Source organism: Gossypium hirsutum, chromosome D04 (assembly GCF_007990345.1).
Source record: "Gossypium hirsutum isolate 1008001.06 chromosome D04, Gossypium_hirsutum_v2.1, whole genome shotgun sequence".
Taxonomy (NCBI): Eukaryota; Viridiplantae; Streptophyta; class Magnoliopsida; order Malvales; family Malvaceae; genus Gossypium; species Gossypium hirsutum.
The window spans coordinates 4041702-4062867 of record NC_053440.1 but is presented as its reverse complement, the minus strand read 5'-3'; the positions used below and the strand labels follow the sequence as shown (position 1 = coordinate 4062867).

The window sequence follows — 21166 nt, the reverse complement described above, 5'->3', positions numbered from 1 at the left end:
CAGATTATAGAAATACAAACCATAGTTTCCAAGCTAATCTTCGTTGACTTTGTCTTTTCTTTTCTTAGCCGAGGTCTCCGGCACAACATTAGCTACAGAAATTATAACAATTTAAAATCATCAATAGACACAATTTCACATTGAATATTTCAATTTATGTTCAACTTTTGCATAAATTCTAATTTAGTCCTTAAATCAAGACTAACTCAATTTCTTCCAAAACTAATTCCATATCTTATTCAATTTTCACTTTAAACTAATTTTAACTCACTAATTTCACCATAAAACCCTAAATTTTAAAATTTCTCAATTTAGTCCCTAACTCTCAAAACTTATAATTTATTTTATAATTCAATCCCCTTTTCATTTCTAACTTAAAAATTCTATCTTTTTCGTCCAAAATACTTGAATTATTCAACACGAATAACATCTAAAAATCTACTAAGTTGACTTATCAATTAAACTTTGAACCTTAAAACCCTAACCTTTTCTCTTTTTTTCTCTCTTTTTGTTTCTCCCTTTTTCCTTCTCTGTTCCGTTTCATATGTTTCTAAGCTTCTCTCTTTTTTTCTTTCTCTTTTTCTTTCCCCCTTTTTCCTTCTCTGTTTCGTTTCATATGTTTCTTTCTTTTCTATTCTTTTGTAAGAGACAGTATAAATTATTCTTAGAAATACATTACCTTTTTCCTCCTTGTAATTTAGGGGGTTATCTTGGATTCAATTTTCCCTTTCCCAGAATAAGAAATTAGATGAGTTGATCAATGACTGTGTTTATTAATTCTTAGATATGAAAACTCAAGCATGTCTAGTGATCAAATCTCAAAGCTTGTCACAGAGAACTTGGCTGCTGTCGGCTTAAAGGTGTGCCTGCATTTCAAATTTCTTGGCCTAAACAGCAATAATGAACTGTAATAATTTGTTTTTCATCACTGTCCTTCCTGAATATCAATTATCATAGACTTTCTGCTTGTTACTTATTAGTGCTGATAGCAGTATCATGTAACAAGCGAAAACCTTCATCTTCGTACCTCCTTTTTCACCTTAGATGTCTTATCTTTAAGTTTCCAGCTGAATTAAAAAACGAACTTGATGTTCTTTTCAGGGAGTTGAGGAAAGGGTACCTTCTGAGTTGTCTGGAGGAATGAAGAAAAGAGTTGCTTTAGCTCGTTCTATAATTTGTGATATCACCAAAGAATCAATTGAGCCAGAGGTATATTTCTTGGGAACTAATGGAAGGTGGATCTTTTGTAATACCTTCGTAATAATTTTTTTACCAAAGTTTGCACATCGTGTATCTACCACTTTTTGGATCTTAAGGTAAATATACGAAGTCTTGCAACCCAAATCAGTTTAACCACACAAAAGTTGACGTCAACTAGCATCCAGCTGATCTTGTTTGCAATCATATTTTAATCCTGAACCGTAAGAAGATGGAATTTAGTCTGCATTTCAACCCCTGTTATTGAAGTCTGTGTAGATATTTCATAGCTTCTACCAGTGACAGTTCCTGGTATTTCTTTTTCTTTTCTTTTTTTTTTTTTGGGGGGGGGAGGGGGCTAATTAGAAGATTAAATCGTCTGGAAAAATTGCAATCCTATGGAATACGTTCTTGCTACTATAACATTTGTTCATCAAAATCCATGCAGATTTATCTAATTTGCTAATAATCTTGTGCCTGCATTATACCTGCATGTAATATATGTTATTTCTGCCATCTTAATCCAAACCTAACTTTAATAATTTATTTTGGAGTTCTTATTTGGGGGATGGTTTCCTAAGGCTCCTTATACCCTCCACCTCTGGCTTCAGCCATGGTGATGATTTATAAAATCAGTTTTCATTTGATCTGCCATTTATTTAACTAGCAATGACTGCAAGTTATTTATATTTGAATGTAGATAACAGATGAACAAAGCTAGGAATTTAAACTTTCTCATTTATCTGATTATATCTGTATTCTAATTGAATGCAGTAAGTCTAGAATCTTACTATTTCAGAGTCGTTGCAGTTTCTTTGGGCCTCTTATTCTGGCATTCTTGCGAGTAGATTAGAGAGATCTATATGGAAGATTGAAAATAAGGTCATTCGTAGAGTTGCTTAAAACTCCTGATGTTTTTAAGATAAGTAGAACTTTCAAATGGCCCGATGATGCAAAAATTAAACCTGTACGGGAGAGGAAGAGTTAGTAGCTTTGCTTCTGACTGAGATCTATTTTTCTTTTCTTTTTATTAATTTACCTTAAGGTAGGTCATATCTTGACCTTTGGGGCTGGTAGAAAATGTCAAAGCGAGCAGCTTGAAGGCTTATGCGGCTGTGCCAGTCAAGCATCACATCATCCACATTGATGTAGTAAAATAATTATGCTATTTTATTATTGCTTCAATGTAGAATGAGGGTTTTAGACATGTTTACTCTTGGCTATATGTGACTCTTCAATTTGGTTGAACTCTCTCTCTCCCCCCTCTTTTATTGTTTTATATCATAGATGTACTTGTACTTAAGTTTAGCTGCTTTAGATAGGGTTAAGCCCCTTTTAGTTAGCACTCTTTAAGTTTTTGCAATTTTTTTTCGTTAATATCATAAAATAAGGCCTCAGTTTGAAAATCATGCTCTTGTCTATATTCAAAAGGGAGAGCATGACAAAATCTCTCCTAGATTCGGGTGACTGTTGGATGCAGATATGGGTCCAGCAGAGGTATGCTTAATTTTTTCTAAGGTTTTCTATATATTTGGGGGTAGGATTCCGCATACCCATGTCTAAATATGTCTTGAACATAGGTGTTTGACAAGGGTACTTTTGGGAAATGAAGAGTCCTCATAATGTAGGCAAAATCTTGAGTTTCAATATATCAGCAAGTAATGCAGTGGAAGCTATTAGGTTTTCCTGATTGTATTTATTATACCAACTGGACTGGCTAGTGCTTTAGTGTCAAAGCATGCTTGGTAATTAAATGTTTGGCCTATTATGCATTGATTTCTAGTCTGTCCTGGTTTTGGTCTGTAAAAAGCAACTTTTGTTATCCTGGACAGGTGCTTTTATATGATGAACCAACAGCCGGACTTGATCCAATCGCATCAACTGTTGTTGAAGATCTCATACGCTCCGTCCATACAAAGGATGAGGATGCCATTGGGGAACCTGGAAAGATTGACTCTTTATGTGCTTCTTACTCATCATCATAATACCCCATTGGATGCTTGTCCTAACACTTTTTAAGAACATTTCTTAGATTATACAATAAGGTGTTATTCACTTGACAACTTTGTGCTTTTATTCCTACATATAATTTCCTGAGCTCTTGCTCTTGCTTTTATTCCATTAGCTAGCTATGGTTTTCCTTTCCCTTTTCCCGTACTGATCTGTGGAACAGGGGTCTAGTTTTTGTGTTTATGGTTACCCTCTCTGTCTGTCTTTGCATGGCCTGTTAATGCAGAGCAGTTAGTTTAGTATCTTTTTGTGCACATACGAATTAACACATGCAAATGTACATGTATTCTAACTTCCAAACAATCTATTTCCTTGTCGCGCTTTGTTGTTACCTTTTACAGTTTGCATCTGGGAGTTTGGATGGTCCAATCAGATATTAGAGCACATACGAAGGTTGTGGAAGATTAAATATGGTCACTAACGTTCTGCTGCTGTTGAAGTTGTTAGCATGGCACACCCAAATTTTGGCTTCCTTTGAGCTGTTATGCAAAGTTGTTGACATCAGAGTAGAAATTGTGGCACTGAATTTGCTGGCCAACCATGAATTAGTAAGTGCCCCTTTTACCTTTAGCAATCTGTAGCTTCAGTATAGATATAAATCTTAATTACCATACTTGCAAAAATTACAAAAATTCTTTCTTCCTTTTATTTATTCCCAATCTTCTTTTTCAGAGTCTTGGTGGGGAGTGTTTGCTGTTCATCACTTTTTTTGGAATATTTTCTTTCCATTGACCACAATGTACCAAATAGTATTATTATTTAGTAGTATTTTTGTTTTACTCATAGGGATCATTCCTTTTCAGGGGGACTAGGTAGGTAAGATTTTTTAAATTTCCATGAGCGGATTGAGAATGTGATAATTGTTGTATTTATTTATATAAATATTTTTATTTTTTTATTACACCCTATAATACACTTCAAAATTTTAATCTAAACTTTACTGGCAGTGTATTAAAATTTTTTCCATATTAAGTTGGTTAAATGTAGGTCGATTTGATTATGAATTCAATAACTGATGACTAATTTACTTAACCATTTTAACTTAAGCTTTAACTGAATTAAACAATAAAGTCCACTTAACTGACACTGACTTAACAAAATAAGTTAAAAGTAAAATTATTTGATACACTATGGGGTTTATTAGACTCTATAAGTTAAGAATTTGTCAAGTGTATTAGAGAACGAAGTAAAAGAATAAAATGTGACACTTGTTATATCCTCAAGTCGCTTTTGAAATCTAAAAATCTCCGTTGATGGTGCAACACAATTGGCCCCCAACTAGAATGAATAAAAAAAAAAGTAAATAATTTCTTTTGGTACATTAAGCATGGTAAAAACATCTCAAGCCCCTCTCAATTTTGATAAAGCAAAATAGTCTCTCTCAAAAAGATCGAAGTAATTTAATTTTTTTTATTTCAAAAGAAAGCAATTAGGTACAATTAATCAATTTATTAATGTTTTCTATCAATTGTATAATTTTAATTGGTATAATAACAAATTAAGCTCTTGATGTATACATATTTTGTCAATTTAATCTTGATTCTAAAAAGATTAACAAAAAAAAATTAAAAATATTTAAAAATTTTAAAAAGAATCAATAAAAAAAGACTTTATCTTCAAAAACTATATATAAAAATAGATGGAATGTGTAAACTTTGAAATCTAAATATATTATTATACCAATCAAAATTATATATATGAAAAACATCAACATTGGACCCTTACTTGCTCATTTTTTAAGTAGGCAGGGATTAATTGCTCTTGTTTTTAGGGATAAATTTGTTAATATTGAAATTTAGAATGATTGAAGAAATTGTAACACCTCATACTCGACCTACTTGTCGGGTCCAAGCACTGGAATGTTACATCCGTTGCCGAAGCAACTTCAGAGAAATTCAGTTCAATTACCCTTCCTAATCAAGTAAGTAGAACAACTTATATCTAATATAAAATTTCCGTTTTCATTCCAAGTTTTTAATAGAGCTTTTGTTAGCTCTTTCAACGATTTATAGGTCATTTAGGGCCTATTTGTAATTTAATTACTATGTCATATTATTCATATACATCTATTTCCCATTTCGATATCATATGATTTCTCAAACAAAATTATAAAATTACACAACTACTAAAATATTACAAATAAATCCATTAATACACCAGATAACAAGTATTCACTTAATGTTTCAACAAGTCATTTGTACTACTCTTATGTATAGCAAATCTATCACTTATTACAATTTATTAGCATCATACTTTTTTACTATTTTTCCTCCTCTTCTCTATTCCACATCCTTCTTGTACGTGTATACATATGTATATATGTACTTTTGATTTAGAGTATAGTATGCTTATGTATATAACATCAATTAAGATTTCTCTAAGTGTATATGTCTTAGGCCGTAGATCAAAGATCGTGACCAATGTGCACGGAACGTCCCTAGAGGTCAACAGATAAAATGTGGCTCATACGATCCACTAAAAGCAGCCCAAGTCGTGGAATGGAAGCAGAAGCCCATCTACTTGAATCTTGGTTAAGTTGAAACCCTCCAGTAAATTGTATTTTACCAGGATAATTATTGTAAAATCCTAAAGGATAAATATGTATAGAATTTAAATCCCTTAGGACTCTCTTATTGTAGATGGGAACTAATCTTGACGGTTGATATAACTCAATCTATACCTTTAATTCCGGGAGAGCTAAACTATAAATAGAGGCCTTTCTCTTTATTTGTAATCACTTCATTCGTAGTTATATATATTTGAGAGCATTTACTCAAACACTTAGTATGCAATATTTTCCTTTGGCTTTTCTAGCCCCATGACATATACACACTCTTATTAAGGTTGTCCATTTGAGTGACAATAACTAAATTATAAATTATCTTGGTTAATACGATTCGGAATTAAGATCCGCTTGTTGTCTCTGAAATTAGACTCAATGAAATTTTTACCATAAAATTTTCAGAATTTGCACATAACTCAATTAATACAGTAAATTCTTTAAATTTCTCATGTTTTGCTTCTAGGCAGCTTTGACCCTTCTCCATTAAAAATTAATTATCTTTCAGTACAAGGTTCATTTTATAATGTTGTTTGTTTCTTGTGAAAACGGATTCATCAATCTTTAAAAATATAAATTTCATCTCTTAAATGTTTTTGTACCATTTATAATAAATTTTTAAAGTCAAAACAGGGAAACCCGAAATCACTCTAAACTTGTCTCACAAAAGTTCATATATCTCATAATCTAAGATTCCACTTCTTACACCGTTTCTTTTATGCAAAACTAGATTCATTAAGCTTCAGTCCCATATTTAATTCAACCTTTAAATCGATCTTTACAATTTTAGGTGAATTTTCAAAGTTAAATCACTGTTGCTATCCAAAACTATTTTGATGAATATATTTGCCCGAAGCATCAATACCTTATAAAGTATTTGTATTTGGCTTAAAGTATCGATACATTTAACCTAGTATAGATACCATTTAACGATTTTATGTTTAGAAAGTTAAAGAAAAATTCAATGAGTTATTTCTTCATAAACCCATTTCATTTCAGTAAATTTTATAAGATTAATAAAGGTATTTAGATTCTACAATTAACTTCACTTATGTTCAGAATTAAACTTTTGTATTTACTTCAATTTAGTCCCTAATGTTATGAAATTTATTTTTCAATACATAAGTATTTTAATCAGATAATTCATTATAATATATCTTTGTTTCACAGATAAATTTTTACGTATTTCACTTTTATTATTTTATCCACATATTTTCTCAAATTTGACAATTTAGTCCTTGTCATCATAAAAAATTCATATTTTTCCACGATTTCACTTTTATTATACTTTAAGCATATTTCATTATCTCATAACACATATATTAAACTTTCATCATATTATCCTTATTCACATATTAAATTGTTTCATTTATAAATATTCAAGAGTTTACAATTTGATCCCTATCATCATGAAAATTCATTATTTATTATAATTTTACCTTAACATCAATTCACTAACACTTAACACTCCATTTTAAGCCTTTATTCTAATGCTTTATTTAAATCACAAACTTTTTCACTCTTTACAATTTAGTCCCATTATCATAAATTCAATGTAACTTGGGAATTTCATCACACATTCACTTTTTATGTAATCACTATATCATCACACTTCATTCAACATTGCATTCCACATATCTTATTTTGTTTACTTTACAATTTAGTCCTTTCTTTACTACTTCAATGCACTAATTTATACATAATATTTGTACATTCATAATTAATTCAAATATTTAGCGTTCTCTACACTTGGATTAAAATGAAATAAAGTAAAGTACTTGAAGTACTTACCTTGTCTCCTTAATCTCTTCACTTTTTTTCACGACTTTCTCCACTTCCACATCTAATTTCTTTCTTACAAGATAAAATTCTAGCTCTTGGTATCTCTACTTCACTTCTCCTTTTAGGTGGATATGAAAATTATCAAAGAATTTGAGAAAAAAAAGTATGATTTTCTGACAATGGACCAAATTATAAAGAAATGAAAATCTCCTTTGCATACATATGGCCAAACTTGAGAAGCATGAAGAAAATGGAAGAAATTTCTACATATATTTTCAAAAATATCTCATTATTTTAATTAATTAAGATATTAAAATATCTTATAATAAAATATTAATTAAAATAATCAACCAATTATTGTCCAACAATTTTCATCCATCATCATTATACCAAACAATTATCTATTTTGTAAAATGATTATTTTACCCTTGAACCTTCTTTTACTTTCCCTCACTTTTTTGAAGAATTACAATTTAGTCCCTCACATTTCATTCTCTTATTCAATTTGGTCCGAACTTTTTAGTTTCCTATCATAAGAAATTGATTTAATTTCACTTTTGGTCCTTCAATTTTTCTTGTATTTACACCTCAACACCTTTGAATCTTGAATAATTGTGCTTGTGTCTCAAAACTGACATTTTCATAATCTAATCCCTACCTTAACATACTTCTCTTTTTATTACCTTCGTTTCTTTATTTTACTTTATTGAAAAATCAATTGTTCATAATCTTAATTTATTACCACTTTTATAGTACAATGATTTTAGATATTTTTACCCGTTAAGCAATTATGCTGATGCAAGGTTTGGTTGACTGCAGAGTTAACTGGTTTACCCTATTTAATGATATAGGCAGCAGCTGAAGTTTGGAAAAAAATGGATTTCCAGTGAAGAAAGAGATGGAGAAAGATAAAGAGAAAAGAGCCCTAGAAGAACTAAGAAGTGAATATGTAGAGTTCATGACACTTATTATGGCCAAAGGTAACCAGAGGGTGAAGTATTATGTACAATAAGTTATGGGGTAAACTACATTAGTAATCAATAGTCACCCAATTATTATTTTTATCACCCAATAATGAGAAGTCACTTAATTATTTATAAATTTCTTTTTTGGTCACTCAACAATGAAAAATTACAAAATGACTACCCAACTATTCAAATTTGTTTTTCTTTGGTCACTAGATGGTTAACCTAGAAATAGAAACACCAAAAATCCAAGATAATTAGGTGAGAGAAGGAGCAGCTTGAAACCATAACATTAGGATAACATATTCAAATTCCACTTCTAACAATTCAGTGAGAAATGTTATGTTGAAATTTGAAACCAGGAAGTGTAAACTTTTCATAAGTGACCAGAACCACAAAGACATGCTTTAAATCTAAACCCTTTGGCTTCTCTTCCTACCAAAACTGTTGCAGTAGAACAAGTTCATGAATGACATAACAATCTAATCATTCAAAGCTGGATGCTATCATATATAGAACTGGTAGATTCAATATTTGGATCTTCTAATGTGTAGAGACAATGAAATGGAAAAATGTATAGAAGCAACCATTCACTGCATTAAACTTTTTTCTGAAGGATGTAACTCCTAGCTCGAGCCGAACAGAAGAGACCCACAACACCTAAATAGAAACTAACAAAGGCACTTACACAGAACACCCAAACCAATATTGGTCCCTCAACTTCTTCAAATGTCTTCCCAGGCTCTGCAGGGGGGCTTCCTCTTTCACATCCCTCACCAGATGACTCCACACATAAGTCCGGGTTACCAGCAAATGCTCCCGGGAATCTTCGATATCCCTGGTTAACAGGAACAGATCCAGAGAAACTGTTATATGACAAATTCAAGAGTATCAGATCTTTCAGGGTTGAGATATTTCCAGGAATCTGGCCAGATAAGGAATTATGTGACAAATCCAAGGCCCTTAAGTTCCACATTTTCTCCAAACTCGGAAGCTGTCCGTCGAGATAGTTATAAGATAAATTTAGATATTCCAATCCCTCTACTTCAAAGAGAACATTTGGAATCTCACCCCGTAACAAGTTATCCGATAAGTCAATTCCAACCATCGAGGACACCTTGAAAGTGAAGCTTAATTCACTAGTATCAATGACCATGGCAGAAACTTTTATCTCAATACTTTTAACTGAAATAAATGGCACTTTAGGGTCTCTAACACTGTTACCATTGTTACTGCGGAAGCTAATATTGAAGTTACCATCTGGTATGAAGCCCGAGAATTTGTTCCCAGAGAAATCGATCACCTGAATTGCTTCAAATGTGAATAACCAGCTGGGTAGATTCCCACTAAATCTATTATGAGCTAGGGAAAGATACTTGAGGTTCAACCATTTGGTTATCGCGTCATTCAACGTTCCAGACAGGTTGTTGGAGCTCAAATCTACAACTTCCAGTGATTTTAACCCTGCCAAGGTTAGTGGTATTTCACCAGATATCTTGTTGTGGCTTACATCCAATATCTTCAAGCTATCCAATGCGTCGAGCTCAGGTTGAATTTCACCGGAAAGATTGTTGTTGTTGAGTATCAATGCAAGTAACTGAAAACACCCAACAATATCTAATGGAATTGAACCTGATAAGGAGTTGTGCGACAGATCGACCACTTGGAGATAAGTCAAATTTCCAATCCTTGCTGGGATTTCCCCTATAAGAAGATTATGAGAAAGAAACAATGCTTGCAAGCTTTTCAGCTCGGTGATCTTCAATGGGATTTTACCAGAAAACCGGTTGTGAGAGAGGTCGAGAAGAACAAGGCCTGATTTTTCTGTTGCCTCTGCAATTTTTCCCGGAAGAGGGCCTGATAAATCATTGAAACTCAAATCCAATACAAGCAGCTTTTCTGTAAACACGAGTCTCGGAGATATGCCATAACTCAGGTGATTAAATGATAGGTTAAGATGCGCCAATGCTTCCAATGAGGCAATACAAGTAGGTATTCCTCCAACAAGAGAATTGTTGGCCAATGTCAGAACAGTTAGACTCTTTGTAGAAGCAGAAAAACAAGGTAAAGTACCAAACAACTTATTCGAAGCAAGACCGAGAAACTCCAATGACTGATAAAACTCATGAACATTCCCTGATATATAATTGTCTCCGAGATCCAAATGTCTCAAAGACTTCAAATGAAATAAGCTGTCAGGCATCTCCCCATTGAATGAATTTGAACTCAAATCAAGTTTTTCCAAATTACTTGAGAAGTTACCGATCCACCACGGCAAATCACCACCGAGTTGCCGGTTTCCATTCAAGACAAGTTCTCTCAATTGCCCAAGTCTAGTGATATTATCAGGTAGAACCCCACTAAAGCTATTGTGACTAAGATCAATGGTTTTAAGACTAGCCAATGAACCAAAACATGTTGGAATTGTGCCATTGAAATTATTCCCAGATAAATTCAAGTATTCAAGAAATGATAGGTTACATAAACAAGGGAGCACTTTACCGGACAAGTTCATATTAGCCAGGTTCACAGAGACAACACGACCGGTTCGGTTTTCACAAGAAATACCAGTCCAATTCGTGCAATTCGACCCCACCCAGGTTGCTAAGCTCCGGTTAGGGTCTTGAACTGATGAATTAAAGCATAACAGTGAGGATTTGTCGTCAGGGTCAAGATCAAGACACTTAGTTGGGCTAAAGAGACACAGAGATAGTACTAGCATTAGCAAGAGTGGCAACGAAGGTAATTTTGAGGGTATCCAGGGGCGAAAAACGGGAACATCCCATTTGAGTTCCATGAGTGAAACCAACTCTAAACTAAACTAAACTAAACCGTGAAGAATCTACAGAGAGAAGCTAAAATGCAAAACCCATTTCTGTAGATGCTCTCAAGAAGCTAAATGTTTGAAGCCATGAATCACAAAAAAGAAGAATAAAAAAAAAACTCAAAAAAGAGTAAAGAAGAGCAAAGCAGAGTGGCAGAAGAAGTAAATAGGGAGGAAACCTGGAAGGCTTGAAGAGGCAGAAGCATGAATAAGGTGATGTGAGAGAGAGAGAGAGAGAGAGAGAGGGGCTTACCAGAGAAAGCGGAGAAGTTTGGCAGAGAGATAAGCGGAGGAATGTTGAAGTGAGGGAGTAGGGAGAGGAGGAGGAATAATTAGTAATTATGCAAACATTCTCTTGCTTTATTATTTATTCTGCTCTTTTAAAATGGACGTCCCATCATTAGTAATTACATCATGGTATGATTTTTTTAATAATATCATCCTATTTATTCTTTTTGACATAAAATTTAAAATTATTTATGCTCTATTCCATCTCACACTTCAGCACACTCGAGCTCACCTCCTCCTATATTAACAATAATACCCATACCAATCGAACTAAAACTCAATCGACTATCATATTAGTGTTTTTAATCATATTTTTATTATTAGTGTGAACCACTAAAAGCCCAAAAGATAGAAACGAGTATGGACTTTGGGCGGCAAATGTGGGCTCGCTCTCAAGTTTAATTGGGCTAAGTATATAAGGAAATGAATTATTTAGCCAAAAACATTTAAACAAAATGACTTAATAATAATCAATATAAATTATATTTGTTGTAAAATATTATAAAAATATTTTTTATAATAATTTAATATTTTAAAATAATTATATTTTATATAGACATAATAATAATCAATATTTAATATAAAATAATTTAAACAGAGTGAATAACTGCACATTAGAGTTAAAAAAATAAATAAAACTAAACAAGATTTATACAAATACTCTTATTTATATTATTAAAATGTTTATATTTTATACTATTAAAAAAATATTATAGTAAGATATAAATTGTAATATATATTATAATGTTAAATTTTTTTATTAAAATAAAATTTTATTAAAATAATAATTTATTATGTTATAAAATATAATTATGCATGATTAATATTATTGAAAATTATAATATTTGACATCAATACTTAAATATATTTACCAAATCAAATTTTTTTTATTTTTATACCAATAAACATTTATTTGTGTTTTGGGTTAAGCCACTTAGTTTTTCTTTCTTTCCTTTTTTTTTTTTTACTTTCTATTAACATGATCTTTTCCATTATTCTCAAACACTAGGTTTGCATAGAGAATGAACTCTGAATTCACATAATGAAAACTTATTTATTTTCCGATGGGGAAAATTAATTCTCTTTATGGGCTAGAAACCTAGATTGAGCTCTCTCAGAATATAAAATTTATTTGTAGGATTAAATCTCACTATAAAACGACATAGTAACAACATTTGCTCTGGTGTATTTCGACCTAACACATGGTATCTATTTATAGGGAACAAACACAAGAGTTCTAGTTGAACAAGAGATAACAAAATAATAATAGTTTAATAGAAAATGCACAAAGTATGGACAACGCCATTCTTTTCTAGGAAATAGGGTTGTCATCTATCACATGCTAGATGAGCCTATTGGGTTTGTCTCATATAGATATAATTATATGTAATTAATTCACTCAATTAAATTTATCCAACCCGGTGATCAATTTTCTATTATCAAAATATTATTTATTTTAAATAAATTTAATTAATTCACTCAATTAAATTTATTTTCTCAACTCAATTGTAATATCGTTAAAATCTTGATGACTTTACCATGTTAGAATCTATGAGTAAATAGATTTAATTGTCTTGTTCAACAAAATTACAATGACTAATTAATTTAATTTTTACTTCGAACTTCAATTATTTAATTAAAATCAATTAAATGATAATTCGAATCAAAGAAACTAATTTAATCTCTAAGTCATCTGGGACCGCATTCAATATGAATAATGATACATGCAATTTATTTCTTTAATTCGTTGTTTTCATTCATTCATTGTATCGATTCAAATGTAATCCATAAAGGGTTGTGTTGAGCTAGCTAAAGGACCGATTGAATATATATAATTAGGGCTCAAATAATTTGTAAATAAGTTTTGACTCTTCATCTATTAATTACAACATTATTTAGTCGTGGAGTCAATCCATTAAAAGTACCACGACTATACTCTCCCTATTATATACCAACTTATTTATGCTCGTCCAATGACCTTATCATATGTGTGTTAGTATCATAAGATATCCTTAACCTCTTTGTTTAAATCTGTTCACCTAATATGATCCTATTTTATCTCATATAATCATTATGTCTTCCTTAATAGAAAAGTCAAGTACTAACATATAGTAATTAAATCATTCGTACTAGACAAATAACTCCTGGCTACGCTACTTTTCATCAACCATGTAAAGCCTAAGACTGGGATACCATTTACCTTTTATCGGGTTATGAATTTCACTATTGTGAATTAAGTCATACCATGCAGAAGTTGTAAACCTAATGTACCAGCTTTCAACACTATTACTAATTGAATTCAGTCTTTTAATACATCAAAGTATATGAGTCACACACACATAGTCAGTTACTTACTCAGGGTTGAGGTAGGTCATACTTTGAATGTCAGAAGAAATAAAATCCATAAACGGATTTAGGATAAATTCAACATGGGTCATATCCGATGTATTGTCAATCCAGAAAATCACACCTATGTATATATCTTTTGAAAGTCATCCATTTTAATACTCAAGATAAGAAATCCCCTCAATTGAACTTGATATGTAACACCCTCACCCATCTCGATGAATGGAATGAATGAGAGGTGCCACTAAAGTATGTGCTTATCAAAAAGCCTAGGTTATTTAAAATTTCAAATATTAAAACATTTTATAAAAATATACAAGTTAGTTTAAAATTATTTGAGGGCTTTAGAAGCAATTTAAAATCATTTAGAATAGATTTGTAGGTGATTGGAAGTGTTCGAGTCAAATCTGAGCTTTAGTGGGCTAGAAAAACTCGAAACCGTGCAGTGGCACAAATTCAAGGACTATGTATTAGCACATAACATCTAGGTGCAGATACATGGGATAGGGTATTGATACATGGGGCCTATGTATCGGCATCTGGGCTAAAAACTGTAGCTTTTCAACTATTTCCTTGTCATGTTCTGATACTTATAAAATAGGAACTAGAACCTTGATCCTTGAAGCTGAAAATCAATTCAAAAACACTTACAAAACATATCCACACACTTCCATACCATTTTAACTAGTCTCAAAACATATAATACACATTCTAAACCCATTTCAGCTCAAATACACATTACAAACATATTCAAATGACATAATGATTCAAAGCTTAATTGATAATGCTAAAAGGGGTTGAAATATAAATATAAATTTATATTTTACAAATACATATCTAGGTATTTATGTGCATGATGTGAAGAAATATGAGAATGAAACATTCTTAATAGTCTCTCTGTATGTGGATGATTTGTTGGTAACTGGTAGCAGCAACGATCTGTTGGGTATGGGTCCCACTATGTGGGAAACCCATATTTTATGCTATAATGTTTTGTCCCTTCTTTGGTTTTGTCAAAAGCCACTTTGGGGTTCTTTTAACGGGTGTTGGGCAAAAATTTTAGCAGAGAGCTAAAAAAAAAAAAAAAAAAAATAGAGAGAAAGAGAATAGAAAAATCAGTTTTTCAAGCTTGGTGCAGCAGTGATCAACTCTTCGATTGAAGGTCCATCCGTGGTTCGATTGAGCTGATTTTTGGACAGCAGCTAGGTGATAAGGTGTTCTTGACTTTGTACGGTCGGATTTTTCATCCGAGTCTTGTAGCGTCGGAAATACCCATTTTTCAGCAGCTACGTTTTTGGTGATGTTCTCTCATTTTTCTCTCTTTTGCTAAAGATTACATGTTGTTAGCCTTGTCGGTGTTGAATGCTTGTTGTAGGCTTGATATTGTGATCTTGTAGTTGAACATTTGATGATAGTGGAGCTCTTTATCGGACTCTAAAGTCCCGTGGTTTTTACCCTTAATTTAGAAGGGTTTTCCACGTAAAAATATCGGTGTCTCTATTTATTTTTGTTGTGGTTGCATTAGTTGATTTGTGGTTGATTAAGGTTGCTAGAGAACATATCTTGTGCTATTGTGCTTGCCATAATTTTTACAGGAGTTATAAGGAGAGAAAGAACACCGGTTGTGCTTTCGCTTTGTTTCGGTTGTTCGGTTTCTTCCCAACAAACTGGTACCAGAGCTTGGTTATTGTGTCAGATAATTATGGAAATTAATACGAGCAAGATGATTATGTTGAATGGCACAAATTATCAACTTTGGCGGAATAAAATGAAGGACTTGTTGTTTGTGAAGGCTTTGCATCTTCCGGTCTTTACTACTCAAAAACCCGATTCGAAAAGTGATGAAGAATGGGAATTTGAGCATCAACAAGTGTGTGGCTTTATTCGGCAATTTGTTGAAGAAAATGTTTACAATCACATTGATCAGGAGACACATGCTCGAACATTGTGGGAGAAGCTTGAAAGCTTGTATGCTTCGAGGTCGGGCAATAACAAGTTATTTTTGCTGAAGAAAATGATGGCGCTGAAATATAAAGAAGGAATGTCTATAGCTGACCATGTTAGTGAATTTCAGAGTATGATGAATCAGTTGCTTGGTATGGGTGTCAAATTTGATGACGAGATTTTAGGACTTTGGTTGCTTGCTACTCTACCAGACTCTTGGGAGACCTTTCGAGTCTCACTCATTAATTCTGCCCCACAGGGTATTATTACTTTGGATTTGGCTAAGAGTGGTGTGTTGAATGAAGAGGTTAGAAGAAGATCTCAGGGTTCTACATCACAGTCCGAGGTGTTGGTTATCGAGAACAGGGGGAGAAACAGAGACAAAGATGGAAAGGGTAGAGATAAAAGCCGAAGCAAGTCAAGATCGAGATACAAGAATCTTGAGTGTCATCATTGTGGTAAGAAAGGCCATATCAAGAAATATTGCTTCAAGTGGAAGAAAGAGAACAAAAGTGGTGGTGATAAACACGACCGGAATGACGATGAAAAATCCGAGCGTGTTGCTACTGTTACTCGTGAAGATTTGTTAGTTATTTGTGATCAGAATTTGGTCAACCTAGCATGCGACGAGACTAGTTGGGTGATTGATACTGGTGCATCACTTCATGTCACGTCGAGGAAGGAATTCTTCACATCTTATACTCCTGGTGATTTTGGGGTATTGAAGATGGGTAATGATGGTTTGGTTTCGGTTATTGGTATGGGAGATGTTAGCTTGGTAAGTAACAACGGAACAAAGTTAACTCTCAAGGATGTCAGACATGCACCGGATGTCCGTTTGAATTTGATTTCTGCAGGAAAGCTTGATGATGAGGGATTCTGTAACACCTTCAGTGAAGGGCAGTGGAAGCTGACTAAAGGCTCATTGGTTGTGGCTCGAGGAAAGAAGAGCTCAAATTTGTACTTGATGCAAGCTTTGACTTCTCGAGAGACGGTGAATGTGACACTGAATGACAACTCAAGTGAGTTGTGGCATAAACGACTCAGTCACATGAGTGAGAAGGGGCTTAACTGTTTAGCGAAGAAGAATCAACTTTCAGGTTTAAAGAATGCTACACTGAAGAATTGTGCTCATTGTCTAGCAGGAAAGCAGAAAAGAGTTTCATTTAGAAGCCATCCTCCTCATAGGAAATCAGAGTTGCTAGAGTTGGTCCATTCAGATGTTTGTGGTCCGATAAAAGTAACATCACATGGTGGTGCACTTTACTTTGTGACTTTCATTGATGATTGTTCAAGAAAGCTATGGGTTTACACTTTGAAGTCTAAAAATCAAGTCTTTGAGGTGTTTAAACAGTTTCAAGCATCAGTTGAAAGGGAAACTGGGAAGAAGTTGAAGTGCATTCGTACTGATAATGGTGGCGAGTACACAGGGTCGTTTCATGAGTATTGTCTGCGACAGGGAATCAGACATCAGAGAACACCACCAAAGACTCCACAGTTAAATGGGTTAGCTGAAAGAATGAACCGAACATTGATTGAGAGAGTCAGATGTTTGTTGTCAGATGCAAAGTTACCAAGACCGTTTTGGGCTGAAGCTTTGAATACAGTGACACATGTGATAAATCTGTCTCCTAGTGTTCCTTTGAAAGGTGATGTGCCAGATAGAGTTTGGTTTGGTAAAGACGTGTCATATGATCACCTACGTGTGTTCGGTTGTAAAGCATTTGTTCATGTTCCAAAGGATGAAAGATCCAAGTTGGATGCCAAGGCTCGACAATGCATTTTTATTGGTTATGGTCTAGATGGTGAGTTTGGTTATAGACTCTATGATCCAGTTCAGAAGAAACTCGTGAGAAGCAGAGATGTTGTCTTCATTGAGGATCAGACCATTGATGACATTGATAAGACGGAGAAAGTGGATTCACAAGGTAGTGGTGACTTGATCGATGTGAATCCGGTTCCCCTAGACTCTTCACCAGATCCTATCCAGGATGATGTGCATGGTGATGTTAGTGGTGACCATCAGACTATAGGTGACTTTGATACTCCCATGGATGATGTTGTGAATGATCAACAACAAGCACCTATAGCTCCACCAGCAGTTCCACTTCGAAGGTCTTCTAGAGATCGACGATCTTCTGTCAGGTATTCTCCTGATGAATATGTTCTTTTGACTGACGGGGGAGAACCTGAATGTTATGAAGAGGCTATGGAGAGTGAATGCAAAGATCAGTGGGTTGAAGCGATGAAAGGCGAACTTCAATCATTGCATGAGAACCATACTTTTGAATTGGTGAAACTGCCTAAGGGCAAAAGAGCTTTGAAGAATCGGTGGGTTTACAGGTTGAAGCAAGAAGAGAAGTCTTCATCTCCACGATACAAAGCTAGATTGGTCGTCAAGGGTTATACTCAGAAAAAGGGGGTTGATTTTGAAGAAATATTTTCTCCGGTTGTGAAGATGTCCTCTATCAGAACTATACTGAGTTTGGCAGCTTGTTATGACCTAGAGGTTGAACAAATGGATGTGAAAACTGCTTTTCTTCATGGTGACTTGGAAGAAGAGCTTTACATGGAGCAGCCAGAGGGTTTTGTTGCACAAGGGAAAGAGGACTATGTGTGCAGATTGAAGAAGAGCTTGTATGGTTTGAAGCAAGCTCCAAGGCAATGGTACAAGAAGTTTGAGTCTGTTATGGGGGAGCAAGGCTACAAGAAGACTACTTCTGATCATTGTGTGTTTGTTAAGAGATTCTCTGGTGATGATTTTATTATTCTTTTGCTCTATGTTGATGATATGCTTATTGTTGGTCAGAATGCTTCTAGAATTGAGAAGTTGAAACAAGAGTTGAGTAAATCCTTTGCAATGAAGGATTTGGGGCCAGCAAAGCAAATTCTTGGCATAAGACTGACACGTGATAGAAAGGCCAAGAAATTATGGTTATCACAAGAGAGGTACATTGAGAAAGTACTTCAAAGGTTTAGTATGGACAAAGCTAAAGCGGTGAATACTCCATTTGCTATGCACTTTAGATTGAGTGTTAAGCATAGTCCTTCCACAGAAAAGGAGAAGGAAGAGATGCAGAAAATTCCTTACTCTTCAGCCGTGGGTAGTTTGATGTACGCAATGGTTTGCACGAGACCAGACTTGGCTTATGCCGTTGGTACAGTTAGTCGGTTTCTTTCTAATCCAGGCAGAGAGCATTGGAATGCAGTGAAGTGGATTATGAGATATCTTCGTGGCACTTCCAACATGAAACTTTGTTTCGGCAATGAGAAACCTGTTCTTGTTGGGTATACAGATTCAGACATGGCCGGAGACATTGACTCGAGGAGATCTACTTCAGGTTACTTAATCACTTATGCAGGGGGAGCTGTGGCATGGCAATCGAGACTGCAAAAGTGTGTTGCATTGTCCACCACCGAATCAGAGTTCATTGCAGCAACCGAAGCGTGTAAGGAGATGCTTTGGATGAAGAAGTTTGTGCATGAGCTTGGTTTTACTCAGGAGAAGTATGTCCTGTACTGTGATAGCCAGAGTGCTATTCATCTTGGTAAGAACTCAACTTTTCATGCTAGATCTAAGCATATTGACGTGAGGTACCATTGGATACGAGATGTTCTTGAAGCTAAGCTGTTAGAGCTTGAGAAGATACACACTAATGATAATGGTGCTGATATGTTGACGAAGGCCTTACCAAGAGGAAAGTTTGAAGCATGTTGTTTGACCTCCGGTATGGAGGCATTCCCCACATAGTTGGAGGGGGAGATTTGTTGGGTATGGGTCCCACTATGTGGGAAACCCATATTTTATGCTATAATGTTTTGTCCCTTCTTTGGTTTTGTCAAAAGCCACTTTGGGGTTCTTTTAACGGGTGTTGGGCAAAAATTTTAGCAGAGAGCTAAAAAAAAAAAAAAAAAAATAGAGAGAAAGAGAATAGAAAAATCAGTTTTTCAAGCTTGGTGCAGCAGTGATCAACTCTTCGATTGAAGGTCCATCCGTGGTTCGATTGAGCTGATTTTTGGACAGCAGCTAGGTGATAAGGTGTTCTTGACTTTGTACGGTCGGATTTTTCATCCGAGTCTTGTAGCGTCGGAAATACCCATTTTTCAGCAGCTACGTTTTTGGTGATGTTCTCTCATTTTTCTCTCTTTTGCTAAAGATTACATGTTGTTAGCCTTGTCGGTGTTGAATGCTTGTTGTAGGCTTGATATTGTGATCTTGTAGTTGAACATTTGATGATAGTGGAGCTCTTTATCGGACTCTAAAGTCCCGTGGTTTTTACCCTTAATTTAGAAGGGTTTTCCACGTAAAAATATCGGTGTCTCTATTTATTTTTGTTGTGGTTGCATTAGTTGATTTGTGGTTGATTAAGGTTGCTAGAGAACATATCTTGTGCTATTGTGCTTGCCATAATTTTTACAGGAGTTATAAGGAGAGAAAGAACACCGGTTGTGCTTTCGCTTTGTTTCGGTTGTTCGGTTTCTTCCCAACACGATCTACTTGCTGAGTTTAAGGAGAAGATGCAAGACATGTCTTAGATGTCTGACTTAGGTGAGATGACTTACTTTCTTGGCATAGAAGTTTCATAGACTTAATAAACCATTTTCATAAGCCAAAAGGCTTTTTCCTTGAAGATTTTGAGCAAGTTTTGGAAGGAAAACTGTAAGCCAACAAGCACTCTTGTTGCTCAAGGAGAAAAGCTTACAGTTGGATGTTTGCTTTATTTAACAACAACGAGGCATGGCATTATGTTTGTTGTTAGTCTTTTATCCAAGTTCATGTATTGCTGCAAGGTGATCCATTTTAAGGCAACAAAAAGATGCCTAAGATATGTCAAAGGAAGTCTAAGCTTTGGAGTTAAATTCATGAAGGCTGACAACTTGAAGCTAGTTGGATACACAGGCACTAACTGAGCTAGATCAACAGAAGACATGAAGAGCACATTTGGCTACTTCTTCACACTTGGTTCAACAGTGTTTTGTTGGAGTTCAATGAAACAAGATACAATAGCACAGTCAACAGGTGAAGCAGAGTACGTTGCAGCTGCAACAATTGTCAACCAAGCCATTTGGCTAAGGAAGCTATTGAATGCTTTTAACTTGAACAAGGGGAAGCAACAAATATTTATTGTGATAACCAATCTGTTGTTGCAATTGCAAAGAACCCTGTCTTCCATGGCAAGACAAAACATTTCAAGATTAAGAATCACTTTGTGAAGGAAGTTGAACAATCAAAATAAAGTAAAGCTAATT

General features: G+C 34.2%; 1 protein-coding gene and 1 pseudogene across 1 annotated transcript; one reads left to right on the top strand and one right to left on the bottom strand.

The window, feature by feature from the left end:
• Positions 1-571: 571 nt before the first annotated feature.
• Positions 572-4108, top strand: LOC121203136 (protein TRIGALACTOSYLDIACYLGLYCEROL 3, chloroplastic-like; annotated as a pseudogene).
• Positions 4109-8806: 4698 nt separating this feature from the next.
• Positions 8807-11688, bottom strand: LOC107959420 (receptor-like protein CLAVATA2). Its single transcript, XM_016895483.2, has one exon. The coding sequence runs from the start codon at positions 11309-11311 to the stop codon at positions 9113-9115; it is 2199 nt and encodes a 732-aa protein (XP_016750972.2). The 5' UTR covers positions 11312-11688; the 3' UTR covers positions 8807-9112.
• Positions 11689-21166: the final 9478 nt, after the last annotated feature.

What these genes read in the sequence shown, in the direction of transcription:
- LOC107959420 (XM_016895483.2), bottom strand. Translation starts at nt 11,311, where the DNA reads ATGGAACTCAAATGGGATGTTCCCGTTTTTCGCCCCTGGATACCCTCA.